Here is an 18,491-nt window from a genome sequence, read left to right on the forward strand (position 1 = left end):
GGCCGGGTTTAAACCTGCGTCCTCTAAGCTCTTTCATTATTGAGGATTAAAGAACGTTATGACATCATTGGAGCTACAAACCGGCAGAAACCTCGTATATCTCCCTATTTCAACTTTTTATGTTTTTTTCCCCGTAAATTAATGCAATACTTCGTCATACTACAGTGTCACACAAAAGTAGCACAAATAGCCGATCTACAGGACATCGCAATGTGTCGTGAGCTTGTAAATCAGCAATTTTATTTGCTATTTTTGCACTTTTTTCAGTGAAATGAAAGTGGTTAAGTGTGTGTGTGTGTGTTAATACATATTAAAACAATGAAAAGTATTAACAAGACTTTGTGACTAAATAATAAGACTAAAACTACACTGGACCCACTGGAAAACATATTATTTTCTTTCCATTTCCCGACAAGTAACGGTTTTGTATATACAAGGTTTCCACCCGACAGTGACGAAAAACACAGGTATGAGTGTGTACTTAATAATCCCCCCCCCACACCATCACACCCCCCCCCTCCGGAGATCAAACAAGGCCACAGGGGGGGAGAAGTTCAAATGACTCTCTCTCTGCAGGCCAAACAAACAGTCAGCGTCACACAGCCTGAGCCAACACTACGTCATGACTCATCATGTGGTCAGCTGCTGTATGACCTCATCATCAGGACAGTGATGGTGTGGAGGAGAAAGAGCTACAGCAACGGTTCGATCCCCGGGCTCCCCCTGTGTTACTGTGTCCTTGAGCAAGACACTGAACCCCCTGACTGCTCCTGATAAGCAGTGGTGGAAAGTAACTAAGTACATTTACTCAAGTACTGTACTTAAGTACAATTTTGAGGTATTTGTACTTTACTTGAGTATTTCCAATTTCCAATACTTTTACTTCTACTCCACTACATCTCAGAGGCAAATATTGTACTTTTACTCCACTACATTTATTTGAAAACTTTAGTTACTAGTTACTTTTCAGATATAAACTATGATATAATGAAACATACATTAACCACTTTAGCCCTATTTTATACATAGGCTATTTGAAAATAGCAGATCTACAAGCTCACAACGCGTCGCATCGCGACGCGTTGTGAGCTTGTAGATCGGCTATTTTCAAATATTTAGTACTTTTACTTTTGGTACTTTAAGTACATTTTGATGCCAATACTTTTGTACTTTTACTCAAGTAAATTTTGAATTTTGGATTTTTACTTGTAACAGAGTATTTTTATATTGCAGTATTGGTACTTTTACTTAAGTACAGAATTTGAGTACTTTTTCCACCACTGCTGATAAGCAGGTTGGTGCCTTACATGGTTTCCTCTGCCATCGACGTGTGAATGTGATGCACATTGTGAAGCACTTTGGATACAGGCGCTACGTGAATGCACCATTTACCACAATATACCATTACAATACAATGCTACATGTAAAAGGCCTGTATTCAAAATGTAGCTTGACGACAAAAGTATTGGCATCGAAATATACTTATCGTACCAAAGAAAAAGTACTCACATCTTTCAAAATGGGTCAAACTTTTTCGAAAATAGCTGATCAATACAAGTCATTTGAAATGGCACAAGGAACCAAGGTCACGAGGAACCAAGGAAACGAGGAGACCAAACACATGGAAGCAGTGGTCTAAAGGGGCAGACTGGATGACAAACGTCTGTCTGTCTGTCTGTCTGTGTGTGTGTGTGTGTGTGCACGCACGTGGGCATGTACGCGTGCGTGTGTGCGTTTCATGTATGCGTGTCCTTTGAATTAAGATGCTCGGACCAGGGGCCAAGGCTAATATTTACCAAACGAGGATCATATATTTAATGACAAATTCCACCGTCTTCTATTCCTGACTCCCGCCTTGTTTGGGTTTCACAGCAAAAGAGAGAGAGAGAGAGCGAGAGAAAAAACAGATTAGAATTCCTCGGCGGCCTCTCATCTTTCCTCAGCGTTCCCCTGTGGTCCTGTGTGTTCTGCTGGAAAACCGACGCATCCACCATCTCCCTTCGCTCAGCGGCAGCGATGAGAGCTTAAATGCCTTGTTTGCACGGCAGGCCCGGCAGTTACTGGTAATGACATGGAAAAGGCATCTGACAAAATACCTAAAATAGCACACTGTGTAACTGTATGCCACGTTTGTGTCTGCTCCTGCATAGCTGAGTAATTATTGTCGGTAATAGACGGCGATGCCTAATTTACGCTCCGAAAATAGCATATCTATATAAGCTCAGAGCGTGTCGCATCCGCGCCGCGTTGGTAGCTTATGCTGCAGATCGTTTATTACGGCACGAGACGTGACACAGTCGTGCGACGAAGTATACCTCAGGCTGAAGTCGGTGATGAGGCACTCACAACAAGTTTGGTGTTACTATATAAAACTGTGTTTAGAAACTGTCTTTGTCAGTGGTGTAAAGTAACTAAGTACATTTACTCAAGTACTGTACTTAAGTACAATTTTGGGGCATTTTTACAGTGATTCCAATTTTCAATACTTTTACTTCTACTCCACTACATCTCAGAGGCAAATATTGTACTTTTACTCCACTACAATTATTTGAAAACTTTAGTTACTAGTTACTTTGCAGATATAATTATTATTATTATATTATAAAAAATACATTAACCACTTTAGCCCCATTTTATACATAGGCTATTTGAAAATAGCCGATCTACAAGCTGAGCTTGTAGATCTGCTATTTTCAAACATTATAATAATAAACTTTATTTGTATAGCACCTTTCATGACATGAAATGCAGCTCAAAGTGCTTTAAAGAGCAAGAATACAATTACAGTTACAACCAATCTAACAATAAAGCAAGAAAAATAAAATAAAATAAAATAAAAGCAAAAGCATAAAACAACATTAAAATAGGCAATACAGTGAGGAATTAAAAATCAACCAAAGAATCAGCTAAAAGCAAGAGTGAAGAAATAGGTCTTGAGCTGTGCTTTAAAGCTATCGACAGAGGCTGCCTGTCTTAAGTGTAATGGGAGTTTATTCCACACTGTCGGTCCGTAAAAGCAGAATGCTGCTTCACCGTATTTTTTATATGTCATTGTAGGCACCTTGAGCAGGTCAGCACTTCTTGAAGATAGTACTTTTGGTACTTTAAGTATATTTTGGTGCCAATACTTTTGTACTTTTACTCCAGTAACATTTTGAACACAGGTCTTTTAATTGTAACATAGTATTTTTATAATGTGGTATTGCTACTTTTATTTAAGTAAAAAATGTGAGTACCTTTTCCACCACTGGTCTTTGTAACACGGATGTTCACACTGGACAAGTGCACACACACACACACACACACACACACACACACACACACACACACACACACACACACACACACACACACACACACACACACACACACACACACACACACACACACACACACACACACACACACACACACACACACACACACACACACACACACACCAAAGGAGCTTCAGTGTAAACAGGCTGTATCATAAAGTGGTGTGTGGGAGAGTTGTAGGGTATACAGATACACAAAAGGAGAGAGCGGGCCTTCACCACCGTATGACTCTCTCTCTAAACAAGACCAACATGCAGCACGTCTGCAGCGCTGGTTCCCAAGCGCTGTGCCAAGGCACGCTGGTGTGCTTCAGACGGGTCTATTTGTGCCCTGAGATTTTGTGACAAAAATAGTGGTTATGAATGATTGTCTTATTTACTATATCAGTGCTTTGTGCTTTGACTCATTTCCCAACACAGAGGCACACCCTATAACCGGCGTTGCCAGATTCTGTGAGAGAAACAAGCAACCGGGTCTAGGAAAACAAGCATATGCATCAGCTATTTGAAAATAGCCGATCTACAAGCTTGTAGATCTGCTATTTTCAAATACAATCTTGGGGGGAAATTATAATAATCAGATCTGGCAACACCTGCCTATAACCTAAAGAAGTAGATTTTAACCACTGTCAACCTGGCATCCATATTTTAGGCATGTCATTATAATTGTTTTTTTTTTTTTTTTTACACATCTTTTATATAAAAATTGGCTTAAATGTTAGAATCCACCGTGGTGCACCTGTCAGCGGGGAGTGTTGGGCGGGAGGAGTAGGACGAAGGCCCTACGTCCTCCCGGTGGGGGCTCCTCACTGACAGGTGAGTCATTAGGATACGACAGCAGTGACAACACAGAAATGTGTGTGGGGAGGAATTAACTCATTCCCTGCCTAGAACGACTAAAACTACTTCTGTCCCATAAGCCATGCCTGCCAAGAACGACTAAAACGACGTTTAATTTTTAATTTTTTCAATTTTTTATTTCACCCAAAGACCAAGGAGATATGATTTTTCGAAGATCTAGACTCCCATCCACTTCCTTGTTAACTTAAAACTTACAAATTTTGTATCTCGGCTCCTGAGTACTTTTTTTTTTTTCAATGAAAAATCTCTGGCAGTGGGCAAACGCAAAAAAAAAAAAAAAGGTGGGGCAATGAATGAGTTAATTGGCATAACGACTAAATTGGGGAGAAAAAGAGGGAGAAAATTTGCTAAATTTGGCTGAAAATTGTCTGGCCGGTCGGCTCATGTCACTAAGACACAGCCATAACCATTCCCAATGAGTTCCAAATGCAGCTACACCCACATATGGACACTAGATGTGATATGCATAACGGCCCGAACCTCTAGTTTTCAAAAATAGCAAAATAGCAGATCTTTGCATGGTTACATTTGTACACCGTCGGAGTTACAGACCCATAAGGGTCCATTTTCATTCCTAACGATCAATCATTTAGCTGGGGACCCCCTGGAACCCCCCTCAAGGTGCCCCTTGCGGGTCCCCGGAACCCACTTTGGAAGACCTCTCTCCCGGGCATCAGCTCAGCAACATCTCATTAGTCAAAGCGAAAAGGTGGAGTTGTGGGGGGGGTAGGCTATCACCTGCCAAAATCTGGCAACCCCATCAAAGGCCCTGCTCAGGGGAAATGAGCACTAAAATGAGGGAGAAAGCATCTGAAATAGCAAGCTGTGTGAAATTATGAGCGTGCCCACAAACGTACCATCAACTCACACGCATACAGTTACTGTACGCACGCTGTCCAAATTCCCTGCATAATTGCGATCGCCGAAGAATGCTCTGTTGTTGTTCACAACAGGAATGAGGGGTAATGAGATATAAAAGGGTTCGGGGGAAGCAACAAGTAATATGCTAACCTTCCTGTGTATATCAGAAACATATGCCTCCAGTGAACACATAAAAACTGATCTATTCTAGTTTGTTGGGGGGGGGGGGGGTTTGGCCAATTTCCCTCGCCTATTCTCCCAGTTTAAGGTCCTCATTCATTCGCCGGGAAATATATTTTTTCAAACTGGGATTTGTGTTAACATTGGAACTTCCTCATTGAGAGACAGAGCATTTCTGCATTCCATTCTTACAATGGGAGGCTATTCTAGTGTCGTCACTCTCATACTAGATCACGCTGGGTTATATCAATTAGTTTGATTAACTGTTGCACCCTATTCCTCACAGTTCAACACCCCATGCTGACAGGCAGGCACCCTTGACCAAAGTGTAGAAGCCTGGTGCAGCAACAAATAATCACCCTCCCAACCCACCGGCTCCCCTCTGGCCAACACGGCCAACTGTGTGACCGTTTGGACGTCTGGCCAAGATGGAGCCGAGGCTGGAGGATTCAAACTCAAGTCTTCGCGGTGCAGGGCAAGAGAAAACGGGCCTATTCCAGCGATTCCCAACCTGTGGGCCGGAGTCCGCTGGTGGGCCATGAGGATATTGCAGTGGGCCCACAAATAATTGTCAATACATTACAATTTGAATGATAATATAACATGAATATTCAAAAAAACATCTAAAACGAAATCTCATGGCATTTTTTCTTTGAAACCCTAAAAAAATGTTCTCATTGTGATACCGGTACGGAACACAAACAAGCATTAATCAATTGTCACAATTGAAAATGCACGCGGTCCACCTATCTGACCACTTAACATGGTCAGATGTGTGTGTCCTGTACGCTCGCTTTCCAGATTTGCAAGTGGGCTCTGATCCAGAAAAGCTTTGGAGCCACTGGCCCATTGGCTCCAATGAAAACTGAATTCAGGAACAAACCAGGAGGATTTCCCTCCTGTCCATCACATAGTGTTGTACAGTATCAACTTGTAGACAAAATACAGCCATCTGGCATTTCCACTGCTATCGCCACAGATAAGATTAGCTATAGATATAGATGTCAGGCTTTATATGGCAAGTGATAAACTAGATTGGAGGGTCTTCCCACAAGTATTTATGGCTGGTGTCTCATGTGGAATGCAGATATGGGACTTCAACCATTGGGCATGATTAGACCTCTGTACAGAGTTAGGATTTAACACTTACACAGGGATGTGTTAGTTATTGTGAGATAATTTATCATCAGTGAATCAACTTGTCTCTGATTACAGGGTATTTCCAGGATAAAAAACGGTAACATAAGGACACTAGCGCGCGTGCACACACACACACACACACACACACACACACACACACACACACACACACACACACACACACACACACACACACACACACACACACACACACACACACACACACACACACACACACACACACACACACACACACACACACACACACACACACACACACACACCACTTTCAAGGCCTGGGGCCAATTTAGCTGGTAGATCATTTGTCCTGTGGACAGAGAGATATTTACGTACCTTCACAAATTTAAAGAAGATAAGATAAGGCGTATTACTTTTTATCACGTTTCGGCGCCAAGTGTGATAGTCTCCATATGTTCTGGCAGCCTAACAGCACAGGTTGGACACCGGCAGGAGTGATTATGTGTGAGGCTAGCTGCTTCTCCCAAGCCACGCTCTTATGTACTGCATCTCTGTCACTAGAAACAGGCTTTTTTTGGTTGTGTTTGGCGAGGGAAACCATAAAAAACATCAACCTGGCATCCCTATTTCGGGCAAGTCATTTTAAACATTTTTTCTTCAAATTTCTTTCAAAAACATTAGACTACTAGCTCAGATCGGCTATTTTGAAAACAGGGCTTATGCGTTTAAACATCACAATGGAAAGGGAAATACTATAACAGTATGGAAATACTATAACACACCCCTGCAGTTAGAGTGATGTTTGACTTTGGTATACATTTGTATCTCTTGTATAAGAGCTCATAGATCTGCTATTTTTGAAAACCTTTGAAAATTGTTGGGGAAAACAAATGTCCGCATGGTGTGGAGAATTTGGAATAATCGAGACTTATGCGCATTTTCAGTCTACGGTCTAATAAATATCAATGTGGGGGCTCTTGACATGAAAATGTTTGAGAACCACAAGTGTACATAGTTGACACTGGCAGTGTGTTTCAGCCCAAGTTTGTGTTGGTGCTTTCAGCACCCTCTGGTGGACAGATGTGTGGACAGAATGACTACTGTATACACAGAGACAGACAAACAAACAAAGAAACAAACAAAGCCCCATTATTCCATTTGTTTGCTTCTTTTTTCTGTTAGCAAAATAACTTTAAAATGGATGGGCAGATTTTCATTTAACTTGAAGGGAACAGGGTCAGTAGATTGTCTGAATAATTGTCTGAATAACTTTTGGGTTGAAAGGGTCAGAGGTCATGGTAAAAAAGATATACATGTCAAGTTAACAATGACATATTCACACATCTCTCAGGTGGAAGAGGCATATGTGGACACTAGCATAGTGTCAGAGATATGCATGGGACATCTTTATAGTTACAAAACACTGTTGCACTTACAGTACTGCTTGCCTTGGCAGTACTTCAACTAATAAATATCACTTTAATAGCATATTATCTACAAACAAAAAAGGAAGATCCTGGAAACGTTAAATATGTGTCTTGTCTTGTACTGTAATTTACAATATAGGTTTGACAATGTGCAATTACCAATATTAAAAGCTGGAGAAAAATCCCAGCTAGCTTGACTGTTCCTGAATTTCTATGGAGGTGAGTTGGCTGGAAAGTGAAAATATTTTACAAAGCTAAACTAATGCTCTATTCAGATCCTAATAGCATGCAGCACATTTAACCACGCTGACAATGTCTGCACTGAAATGAACTATGAAAATGAATGCATCAGGAGTATTGTCCTATAAACAACCACATTCTAAATGCTACCTCTAGTCCTCTAGTCCTTCACATTTCAGTTTGTTGTCATGTGTGTACTTAGTGTAACAGATGATGATGTTTGGTGTGGGATTTACCAGCTCTGTGCTCTAGCTTCTGTTACTGACATCTTTACTGTAGCTTGCACCTTCCTACACCAAACAGCATTATGGACATAACAACAGGCAGCCAAGGATGATTTGCACTCAGTTGCACTATTGGCTATTTTGGGTACGTGACACTGGCCTGCAACCACCTATAACTATTTAACTCATCCTTCAGAAGATGCATAATTTTGGCCATGTATAGTTACTATGTATATATTTTTTGAGTATTCCCTGGGCCAAAGGCTATACAATGTTATACCTGGACCTAATCATTTGTAGTGCTACAGGAAAGGTCCCATACACACGTGCTTATGGATACCACCGCTTTTCTAGGGAGACTCGCTGTGATTGTCCAGTAGTCGCTGTGATTGACAGTTCTCGATTGTGCAACTATGCCTAAACTAACCCTAAGCCTAACCTCAGTAAGACTAAACCTAACCCTAACCCTAACCTCAGTAAGACTGCACTAACCCTAACTCTAACCCCAGTAAGACTAAACCTAACCCTAACCCTAACCTCAGTAAGTCTAAACTAACTCTAACCTCAGTAAGACTAAACCTAACCCTAACCCTAACCTCAGTAAGTCTAAACTAACTCTAACTCTAACCTCAGTAAGACTAAACTAACCCTAACCCTAACCTCAGTAAGACTAAACTAACCCTAACCCTAACCTCAGAGACTATGCCTAAACCTAACCTTAACCCTAACCTTAGTAAAACTATGCCTGCCAGGGAGCCAATCAGACAATAGGTAAGGCGAGTCTATCCCATAATGTTGGTGGAATTCACAATAATGCGTCCCAGACATTGCACACCTTGGTTGGCCTGACATCATAAAGCACCCTGCTGCCACCTAGTGCTCACAGCAGCGTAACAGCAGGGTCAGGAGGGGAAATCACAACATGTTGTTAGAGCAACATGGGAAATGTTGAGTGTTTGTGTGAAATGGCCTGGCTTGCCAGCCGAGAAACACGGCTATTGAGGGGGGAATCATCTGCTGTGTTCCAGGCCTTGGCTTAACAGACGCCTGTTATTCGTCAGTTCATTCTGGGAATACTGCCAAATAACACATACTTTATAAATACAGCACTGCTTCTCCAGACCTGGAGTCTCAGAGTTATCATCTGCTGTAACCAGGGTCTAATCACAGATGTATGGGTCTAATGCTTGATGTATCCTTCATTGTATGATGGTGTCGCTTGCTGAAAATAGCAGATCTATAGGTACTGTATAGCCAGTGGGTAGACTAGAGAGGCTGTCTGGTAATCAGAAGGTTGCCGGTTCACCCCCATGGTCAATCAGGTCTACTGTATGTGTCGAGGTATCAGAGGTGCCCCCCCTCCCCCGGTCCACCCAGTCTATGTGTTGCAGTGTCTATGAGCAAGACACTTAACCCCTAACAACTGCTCCCCCATGGCTCTGTATTAACCCATTAAGACCTGAGGCTGATTTTAAAAAAATGATTTCTAAATCCTAACGCTTTAAAAAATATATATATATTCAAAGATTTGCACAAATTTCCACGATTTTACAAAATATAGCAGATCTACAAGCTCATAGCGTGGCACTCGGTGCCGCGCTATGAGCTGCTATTTTTTAATAGCCAAAGAAAAAAAGGTAAACACAGCTGAATGTAATATCATACATGGTGGGTGTGTTTCATGTAGGACTGTACACAGAAACACCTACAGTACTGCGATGCGAACACACCCACAATTAACACGATTACCTTCAGCTGCGTTATCTGTCAAAATCGCTATAGGGAAAATGGGACGACGTGTTGTGAGCTTGTAGATCTTCTGTTTTCATCAAAGAGACTTGGTGTAGAGGGGGAAAAGGAGGGGGTCAAGTACAGACCTCTGGACCTCTGAAAATGACAAGGCATTTTCACTCACCATTCTCGTGTGTACAAATGGAACCAAATGTCCATTTGGTTCCATTTGTACACTCTCAGAGTTATGGTGGTCAACATTTGAGAACCACTAGTAGGACTCCTAATGTGTCATATATACTATAGTATCAGAGTCATACATATTCTGAAGAAAACCTGGAGACTTGACATTCAGTAATTGGGTCTTATGATCAAAATAAGAACATTATAATGGTGTGTAAATCAAAAATCTGCCAAGGACAAGACCTTTGCCACGGACACATTTGTCCGTGTACGGACATATTGATGACCCCTGGGTGCAGTTGATGGTGATGAATGCAGTCAGACAGCTACTGTACCTGCTGCTAGCATAGAACTCTGTGTCTGATGGCTTCATTCATTCCGTTTCTCTTCTCTAGCAGTTCTATCTTTCACTTAAGGGCAGTGCGGTGACTGCCGTCTCTCGTTTTCCTCACAGTAGAAAAACAACACACTACACGCTACCTTTCATATTCCCCAAGAAGGTGAGGTGAGATGTCGAGAATGGTGAGTGAAAATGCCTTGTCATGGCATTGCACGCATTCCTGGGCCATGGCTCCTGTTGGCCTGAAGACTATTTATACTGCAGTGGAGGCTCTGCTCCATATAGCCTAGCAGAGAGATCCATGTCCTAGCCACTGCTATACTACGTGCTGTGGGATTAGTACACAAACTACAAAAAGGACCCATACCACACACATTAATAAACCACCCTCACACCTAACGCTTATATCCATGTAAACAACAGATTTCTCTGCCCCCTATCACCTTCCTGTCCAGGCCCCCTGCCAAGCGGCCTACGGTAAACCAAGGAAAGATACAGTACACACGATGCACTAAACACACACACACACACACACACATCCACCCACCCTGGCCAGCACACAGACGGACTTGGGCTCCAATAACATTAGACTTGGAAATCATTAGACGTGAAGGGAGTGCGATGTAGTAAACAACAGAGATATTGAGGGAGATGTGATGTTGACACATCTAGAAACAAGAGAGGCGGAGGAGAGAGAGGGGGGGGGGTAGTATTTTTAGTTTACTGGACAACAGGTCCAAATAACCCAGTTGGAAGGGGCCGCTGTCCTTTCAAACGGAGTAGGTTACTCTGTGCATCCAGGCAGAGAGGCACCTGACAGTGGGTGACCCGACAGAGCCTCTTTTGCAACTGGCCCGATTGACAAATGCGTTTACGTGGTGTGGAAATCCCCTGGCTCAATGGCAGGTGCTTCAAGAAGAGGCCGTGTCAACACCCGACAGCTACCACCTCCTGACTATACCTTCCACCTTATCTCTAAACGTTGACCCAGCAGGCCTGCTCTCTATAAAGCCTCTGGTCAATATCACCGTCCCCTCAATCTAGTGTCCCCTCCATGTCTTCACATGTACGTCAGTGCATTCTTTGGTTACTGTACTGCCATTCAACGTCACAAGTTTAAGGAACTCTCTCAGTGAACATAGATGAAACAGTGTTTAATTTTGGATAGAGACCTACTGTAATAGTGGATCCTACTACTGTTGTACTAATTATTGTATTGTATTATTACAATTGAGTGGTCCCAGTGTGAAAACAGTTGAAAACTATTCTTCTGTTAAGTACACAGCAAAATCCTCAGTGTTAAAAGAAAAATTAACCGATTATCAACCGAAGTTCTAATGTGAGGAGATCAAAAATATAATGTGGCAAATAGGGATCCTTGGGGGAACGTACATTGGTATCACACTATATTACTAATCATCTCACATCAGAACAATTAGATTCATGGGAAGTGTACAGTCCATTTGTACACACTCGCTACACACACTAGCGGGTCAGAAACCCGGGAAAAGCATGTGCACGCTCATTTCTCTGTTGCCGTATAGGAAGGATGCCAGGTCCATCTACCCTACGTCATCCACCCACCCCACTGTGCAGACAGACACGCTCCAGCAACCCACAGACCGTTTATGTTAGAGGACATATAGGACATGATAGCCAGAGGACAGATAAGATAAAAAACAAATTCCGGGAGTCACTATCAAGCTCTCCATACACATGGTTCTCAGCGATGATGAATTACCTGCTAAATAACGTTCTAGGTGACCATGATGACAGAAGAGCCCATGAGTCTATGTGAGTTGTCTCACAAACAGCAGCAGATAGATTGCAGTTGCAACACCCAGCAGGAGAAAGAACACATTTCACACAGGCTGCACAGCATCATATTCTGTATGAACCTGCAGTGGATTGACTTGAGTACTGTACATCATGCAGACAAATGACCTTATATGAGAAGGCCCGGGAATGAGCTCACTTCCAATGCAATCCAGCTGTATTCATTTACACTGTAAAATCCTCTGTGTACATTTTATTCCATTTGTAACTCAGAGAGCATACAAATGTAACCAAATGGACCTGTATATGTACGCTCTTTGAGTTAAATTAACACTCAGGATTTTACTGCGTAACATGATGGACCGCCAAACCAATGAATATTATATTAAGTCACATCTGCAACAAAACATCTTCATGGTCACTGTACTACAGGTGACCCTGGCTCCTGACCTTACTGACCAAACGTCTATATGTGTGCATAGTGTATACTGTATATATAATGTATATATATTGCACATTTCTGTCAGGTGGCCCTGATTAATGAATTAATTTTAAATTTGCCAGAAATTGCCACAGTACATTTCTAGTATTCTTTATTGTCTCCGCCAGGCCGAAAGGCATGGCGAGAGAGTATGTTTTCGCCCCTGTCCGTCCGTCCGTGTGTGTGTCCGTGTGTCCGTCCGTGTGTCCGTCCTGTCTGTGTGTTAGCAGCTAATCTCCGGCACAGTTGGCCCGGTCGCTCCGAAACTGTGCACACACACTCCCTGGATGCCAATTCAGAACCTCTGCCCCTTTTTCACATGGGCCTGTTATAGCGCCACCAGGAGGCCGATTTGTGCAAAACCCATTTTTTTACATTACTCCTACAGATTTTATCCAAACGTCATGCAAATCGGTACACAGTATGTCTATAGTCATGTGATCAACACAAATCTGTCCGATTTCCCATATTCCATCCTCATTGCCTATGGTTGGCTTCCAAAGTTTGCAGGATTGGTCCGTTATGAACAAAAAGCCTCAAACTATGCACGCAGCTTGCGATTTCCGTGAATTTTCACACGCACATTCCCACTAGGCCGAGGAAGAAATGCCACCCTTTTCACATTGGCCTGTTATAGCGCCACCAGCAGGTCTAATTTAGCAAAACACATTTTTGGAACAAAATGCCTCAAATCATGAATGCAGTGTCTGATTGCCGTGAAAGACCTAAGAATAAATGGCACCCTTTTCACATTGGCCTATTATAGTGCCACCAGGAGGCCACAATAACGTACCTGACCTGGCGGAGACCTGTGCTCCGAGGAGCACTTTTTCTAGTATTTCTAGTGAACCTTAGCAATAAAGTAATTCTGATTCTGACGTAGTAGGAAGCATGTCAAGCGTGTCAACACATTCCATCACAGTTTGTGAATTGTCTCATCATTTCATCATTTCATCATTTCATATCCAACACTTCATGTTGACGAGGTCAAAGCTCACCTGACCAGCGGCAGTGGGTTCCCTTCCACTCTGCACTCCAGACGGATGGGGCTTCCCTCCGCTACCTCCTGGCTCTTCAGCTTCTGGGAGAAGTGAGGCGGGGACAGACCTCCGGCGGTGTGCTGGTACGCTACGGGCCCCGTTTCCTCCGCCGGGGCCTCGAGCGGGGGTCCCTCGGCGGGCTGGCTCTGCGGCGGCGGCCCCCCTGTCTGCTGGCGGAGGGGCTGAGGGGGGACGACGACGGAGACCTCGCCCTGGGGAGCCGGCCGCTGACCTCTGGGAGTCAAGTACCCGCTGTCTGGGGACGAGGAGTCCTCCTCGTCTCCCTGCTGCTCCAGGCGAGCCGAGCCTTTGAAGATGGACGACAGCTCCTCGATGAACGTGGCGGCGCGGCTACAGAACTCGGTGGCCGAGGCCGCCCGGTCGTTCAGCTCCAGGCCTTCGTGGACCAGCCTGGGCTTGTCCTGCTTATACACGGGCGTGATGGACTTGTGGCAGATGAACTTTTCGGGGGCCGGGGCCTCGGCGGAGGCCTGCGGGGTCCTGCCGCCACGGACGGTGACACCGTGGCCGGTGGGGGCGCTCTCGTCCGGGCAGGGGGCTTTGGTCTGGCGCTGAAGACTCTGGCTTTTGGTCAGGTGTTCGGTGGTGTAGGTGGGGGCGGCGGCGGAGAGGGCGGGGGGAGAGGGGACTTGTCGGAGAACCAGCTCCGGGGGCAGAGGAACGGGGGAAGTCGGGGGCCGCGGGCTCACGGACACGCCCGATTCGCCGAAGGACTCCCGGGCCAGGTCCAGGCTGCGGTTCATCTCGTCCGAACTGAGGAAGGCCGTCAGGTCGAAGTCCCCGTCGCCGGAATCTAGCCCGGCCACGGAGTCCACGTAGTGCTCCCCGTCCGAGGACGCCTCGGAAAACACCCCCCCGTCCCCTTCCAAAGTCCCACCCCCTGCCGGGTCCTTTAGCAGCAGACAGAGGGGGAGTGGCTGGTTCCAACTCCCGTCCTGCATCTTGAAATGCACAAAAAAAAACATCACTTAGCTACAACAGCACACATTCATTACCTAGCTCTGCAGTGGTTCCCAAACGCTCTGCCAACTTAGGCTCACTGGTGTGTCATTAGACAAGTCCAGGTGTGCCTTAATTGGGATTTTGTGACAACCACACATTATTATTGCAATATATAAAACTATACAAAGGTTTAAGAATATATATTTTTAGTACTTTGTGAACACTCTTCCCGACCCTAAAAAGATATATCTAAACCAAATGTATTTTAACCACCATGGTGTCCCTATGGGCTTGTCATAATAGGCGAAAAGTTTTCTGTTATCATTATGAGTTTTATTAGTAGTATTATTATTTATGTTTAAGTACAAAACAGGGCTGGTTAAACCTATTTTAGCATTAGTAAATAAAAATGATCATTAACAGAGTGATAAGAGTGGTAACACGTGTATTAGTATCGAGGCTATTTTGCACGGATATGAATACAGGTAATGTGCCTTGAGATTTGGACTTGGCCTTTACGGTTTAGGCATTTAGCAGACGCTCTTAATCCAGAGCGATTTACAGTAAGCAAGGACACAAGATAATACATCACACGGCCTTTGGTGTGGTACAAAACGTTAACAATACAGTTCACACGACGAGACAAGCATCCACAGGAGGGAAATGACTACTAGACACAATCCTGAAATAAAAGAGCGTCAACATGGCATAAAAACGGATCTGACAACAAACAGATTGTCTGTTTATGGCCCTCCCAGACACCCAGTACAGTTGTAGCAGAATGACTCAGGCTGGTATTCTATGGACACAGCTGGTGGGTATTAGCGAGAGCCTTTCCAGAGGGCAGAGGGTACATGGCTTCCATTTTTCACTCACACAGTGAAATCCTCAGTGTTTATTCAACTCCTAGAGTGTATGAATGGAACCTAAGTGGATTTGGTTCCATTTGTGCACTCTAGGAGAACAATCAATCAAATCATGCTTTGTCTCAACACCAAACGGTGTGTTTGGTGTTGAGACAAAGCATGATTTGCTCTTGTTTTGAGATGTTGATAGAACTGTAAAGTGCTTTAATTATGTCCTCCTTCACACATGGACAGGTTGTTTGAGGCCATACCACACGTTTATGAGCTTGTTTTCGCTATTTTACAGCGGACGTTGTATTCTAAATAGAGAGGTCTAGTACTGTCAACAGGTGTTTAAAGAATCTTTATGTAAAGAACAATAAAGAAACAAGGGCTACAGTATACAGTGTCTCTCCCACAGTGAAACGTAAAGCATTTTATCTCACACCGCCATGTCGATGTAGACGTGATTTATGTACTTAACATGTTGCCACGCATTCAACTAGAAACTTGGGACTTGTGTTTCTGAGTTAGATATTATGCTAGACGTCCTTCCTATGAAGGATATTTACAGCTACTGTATACACCCCATAACAGAGAGAGTGAATGAACCGAGACCGTATCTTAACAGTTACCATGAATATTATGCCTATATACTGTAGGTTAAGCTATGTAAGGGGTCAGAATGTCACCAAGTGACTTAAGATGCTACATGGGCTACAAATTAACTTTAAAGCTGCAATCTGGAACTTATTTTAACCAATCTGTATGGCATGGACTGTACTCACAGCTCGCACACACGCACACGCACACGCACACACACACACACACACACACACACACACACACACACACACACACACACACACACACACACACACGTTCGGTTCCTCAGAGGTTCTTTGGGGTGGTTGAGGTGCTAGATACAGTTGCAACACTGCTGTACAAAGAACCTTGTTGAACCTTCTGGTTCTTTAGCTTAGTTTAGGCACATCTAACATATTTAAGATACTGTAGGTACTACATACAGTAGTACTAAAAGAGGTTCCCCTATGATTACAAGCCAACAAACCACTTTTGGTGCTTCAGTGCCAGTGTCCAGGTTAATACAATATAACTAACACATCTGCGGTGGTCGGAGGTGGCCTCCCTACACTCCCAGTGAGACTTGTTGACAAGCAGACCTGCCTGAACCTCATAAGTGTAATATTTCACCTGGACAAGCGGGGATTGCCTCTTGGATGGGCGGTGGATGTTTGGTCTCTCGCAAAAGGAGACGGGCCACAGAGAGTGTGTCATGTGCGTGCAGACTGATGCGGTGCAAAACCTGTCCACGTAAACTAGGTTAGACTCGTGCAAAGGCTGTGTGTTTGTGTGTCGATGTGAGAGTTTTGACACCCTGGCCCTCATGGCGTCCTGAAGACCAGCTGTTGTTATTTTTAATCCCCTGGGCTATGTTTCACAGCAGCTCTGCCCACACCCCACCCACCCGCCCACTCACAGCCCAGGAGAGGCACTAAAACACCCCAAGAAAGAGGAACACAAACGCATAGCCATGCATACAGTACACAACACTGACACAAACTGCATAAGATACACAGTAACATCCTCAGTGTTATTAACTCTGAGACTGTACGCATGTAACCAGATGGTGGGTGCATAAGGTCCATTTGGTTACATTCATACAGTCTCAAAGTTATAAAAAGGATAAATTAACACTGGACTTAACTGTTCTAAAGACACAACAGTGCATGGCGTGGGTTCCCTTTCAAACCGGCAATGATCATATAGGAAAATAATCACAGCAAAACAAAAACGTCAATTAAATATGCATGTGGAATGTTTTTAAATATTAAGATTGATTGATTGGTTGTGTGAATGGTTGCCGTTAGTGACATAACAGTGTCCTAGCCTACCGTATCTATTTCTGTTCAGTTACATAACACTATTGAGTTTGTAATAAATGTCTACATAGACATACTGTGTCTTAAATGTGTAAAAATAAAGTGTCCCTCTAATAAAGGCGACTGACAGGGCCACTAGCCGATGATGATACTGTATGGCATGAAAATAGCCTTTTCACTTTCACACTGACAAAACAAAAAGTATGAACCTTTATTTTTGACCGATATTGTTCCTTAATGTTTAGGTCTTATTTTGTGTTTCTTATAATTGATATACAAAACCAAATGACTAAAACCACTACTTACTAATAATAGGTTTTCTAAGAAATGACACCTACCTTTTGTCAAGATATTCGTCCCAATATTTGTCCCAGCCGTAGTGGTTCCAGATTTCTCCTGTAATGGTAATATATCAGTTTATATGAGCGTCCCCAAAAGAATCGCCTCTCTCTCCAGAAGAAGAGCAGCCTTTTTGGTCGGGCGGTGAGCAGGAGCACTCAGGTTCAGGGTCCAATTGCGTGGTGCCTGCCGAGTGGCCTGCTGTCCCATCTGTCCCGGGCTGTGACGGCTCTCTGTGTGGGGGCTATATTTGGGCCCTGGCTCAGGTTTCACAGCTAGAATACTGGAGGAAAAAGAGAGAAGAGCGAAGAGGGGGGGGGGGGTCGCCGGGAACAGAAGGTAGAGAGGCAAGTGGTGACAATTCTCAGAGAAAAAAAAGATGTGCATCAATTATTCGCATCTACTTTAGGCTATTGGAAATGTGTATATACAGGATGTATATTTGACATGCAGCGCAGCATTATCAAACCACTACAATTGACAGTCATGCAATATTCAAAGGTTTGCTCGCCCAGTACCTACACACAATGTGCATGTGCCAGTATCATAACCATGCAGGGGGCAAAGAGACATTAGAGTCTTGCTGACAGGCCCTGCTAGGATTGGGTTGTTCAGAACTAGAGCCCGACCCATGCCACATTTTTGGCTCCGATGCCATTG

At 43.8% G+C, this 18,491-nt stretch overlaps 1 protein-coding gene across 1 annotated transcript in view; it reads right to left on the minus strand.

Moving 5' to 3' along the window:
• Nucleotides 1-18,015, minus strand: part of palld (palladin, cytoskeletal associated protein) — a 123,170-nt gene extending 105,155 nt beyond the window's left edge. Inside the window, exons 1-2 of the mRNA XM_080431322.1 lie at nucleotides 17,831-18,015; nucleotides 13,739-14,742 (exon numbers count right to left, since the gene is read on the minus strand). Of these exons, the coding sequence (XP_080287448.1) occupies nucleotides 13,739-14,742 (1,004 nt within the window). The 5' untranslated portion in view covers nucleotides 17,831-18,015. The remainder of the gene's footprint in view (nucleotides 1-13,738; nucleotides 14,743-17,830) is intronic.
• Between the last annotated feature and the right edge of the window lie 476 nt (nucleotides 18,016-18,491).

This window comes from Gymnoscopelus braueri (genome assembly GCF_963280865.1).
Source record: "Gymnoscopelus braueri genome assembly, chromosome: 6".
In the NCBI taxonomy this organism is placed as follows: Eukaryota; Metazoa; Chordata; class Actinopteri; order Myctophiformes; family Myctophidae; genus Gymnoscopelus; species Gymnoscopelus braueri.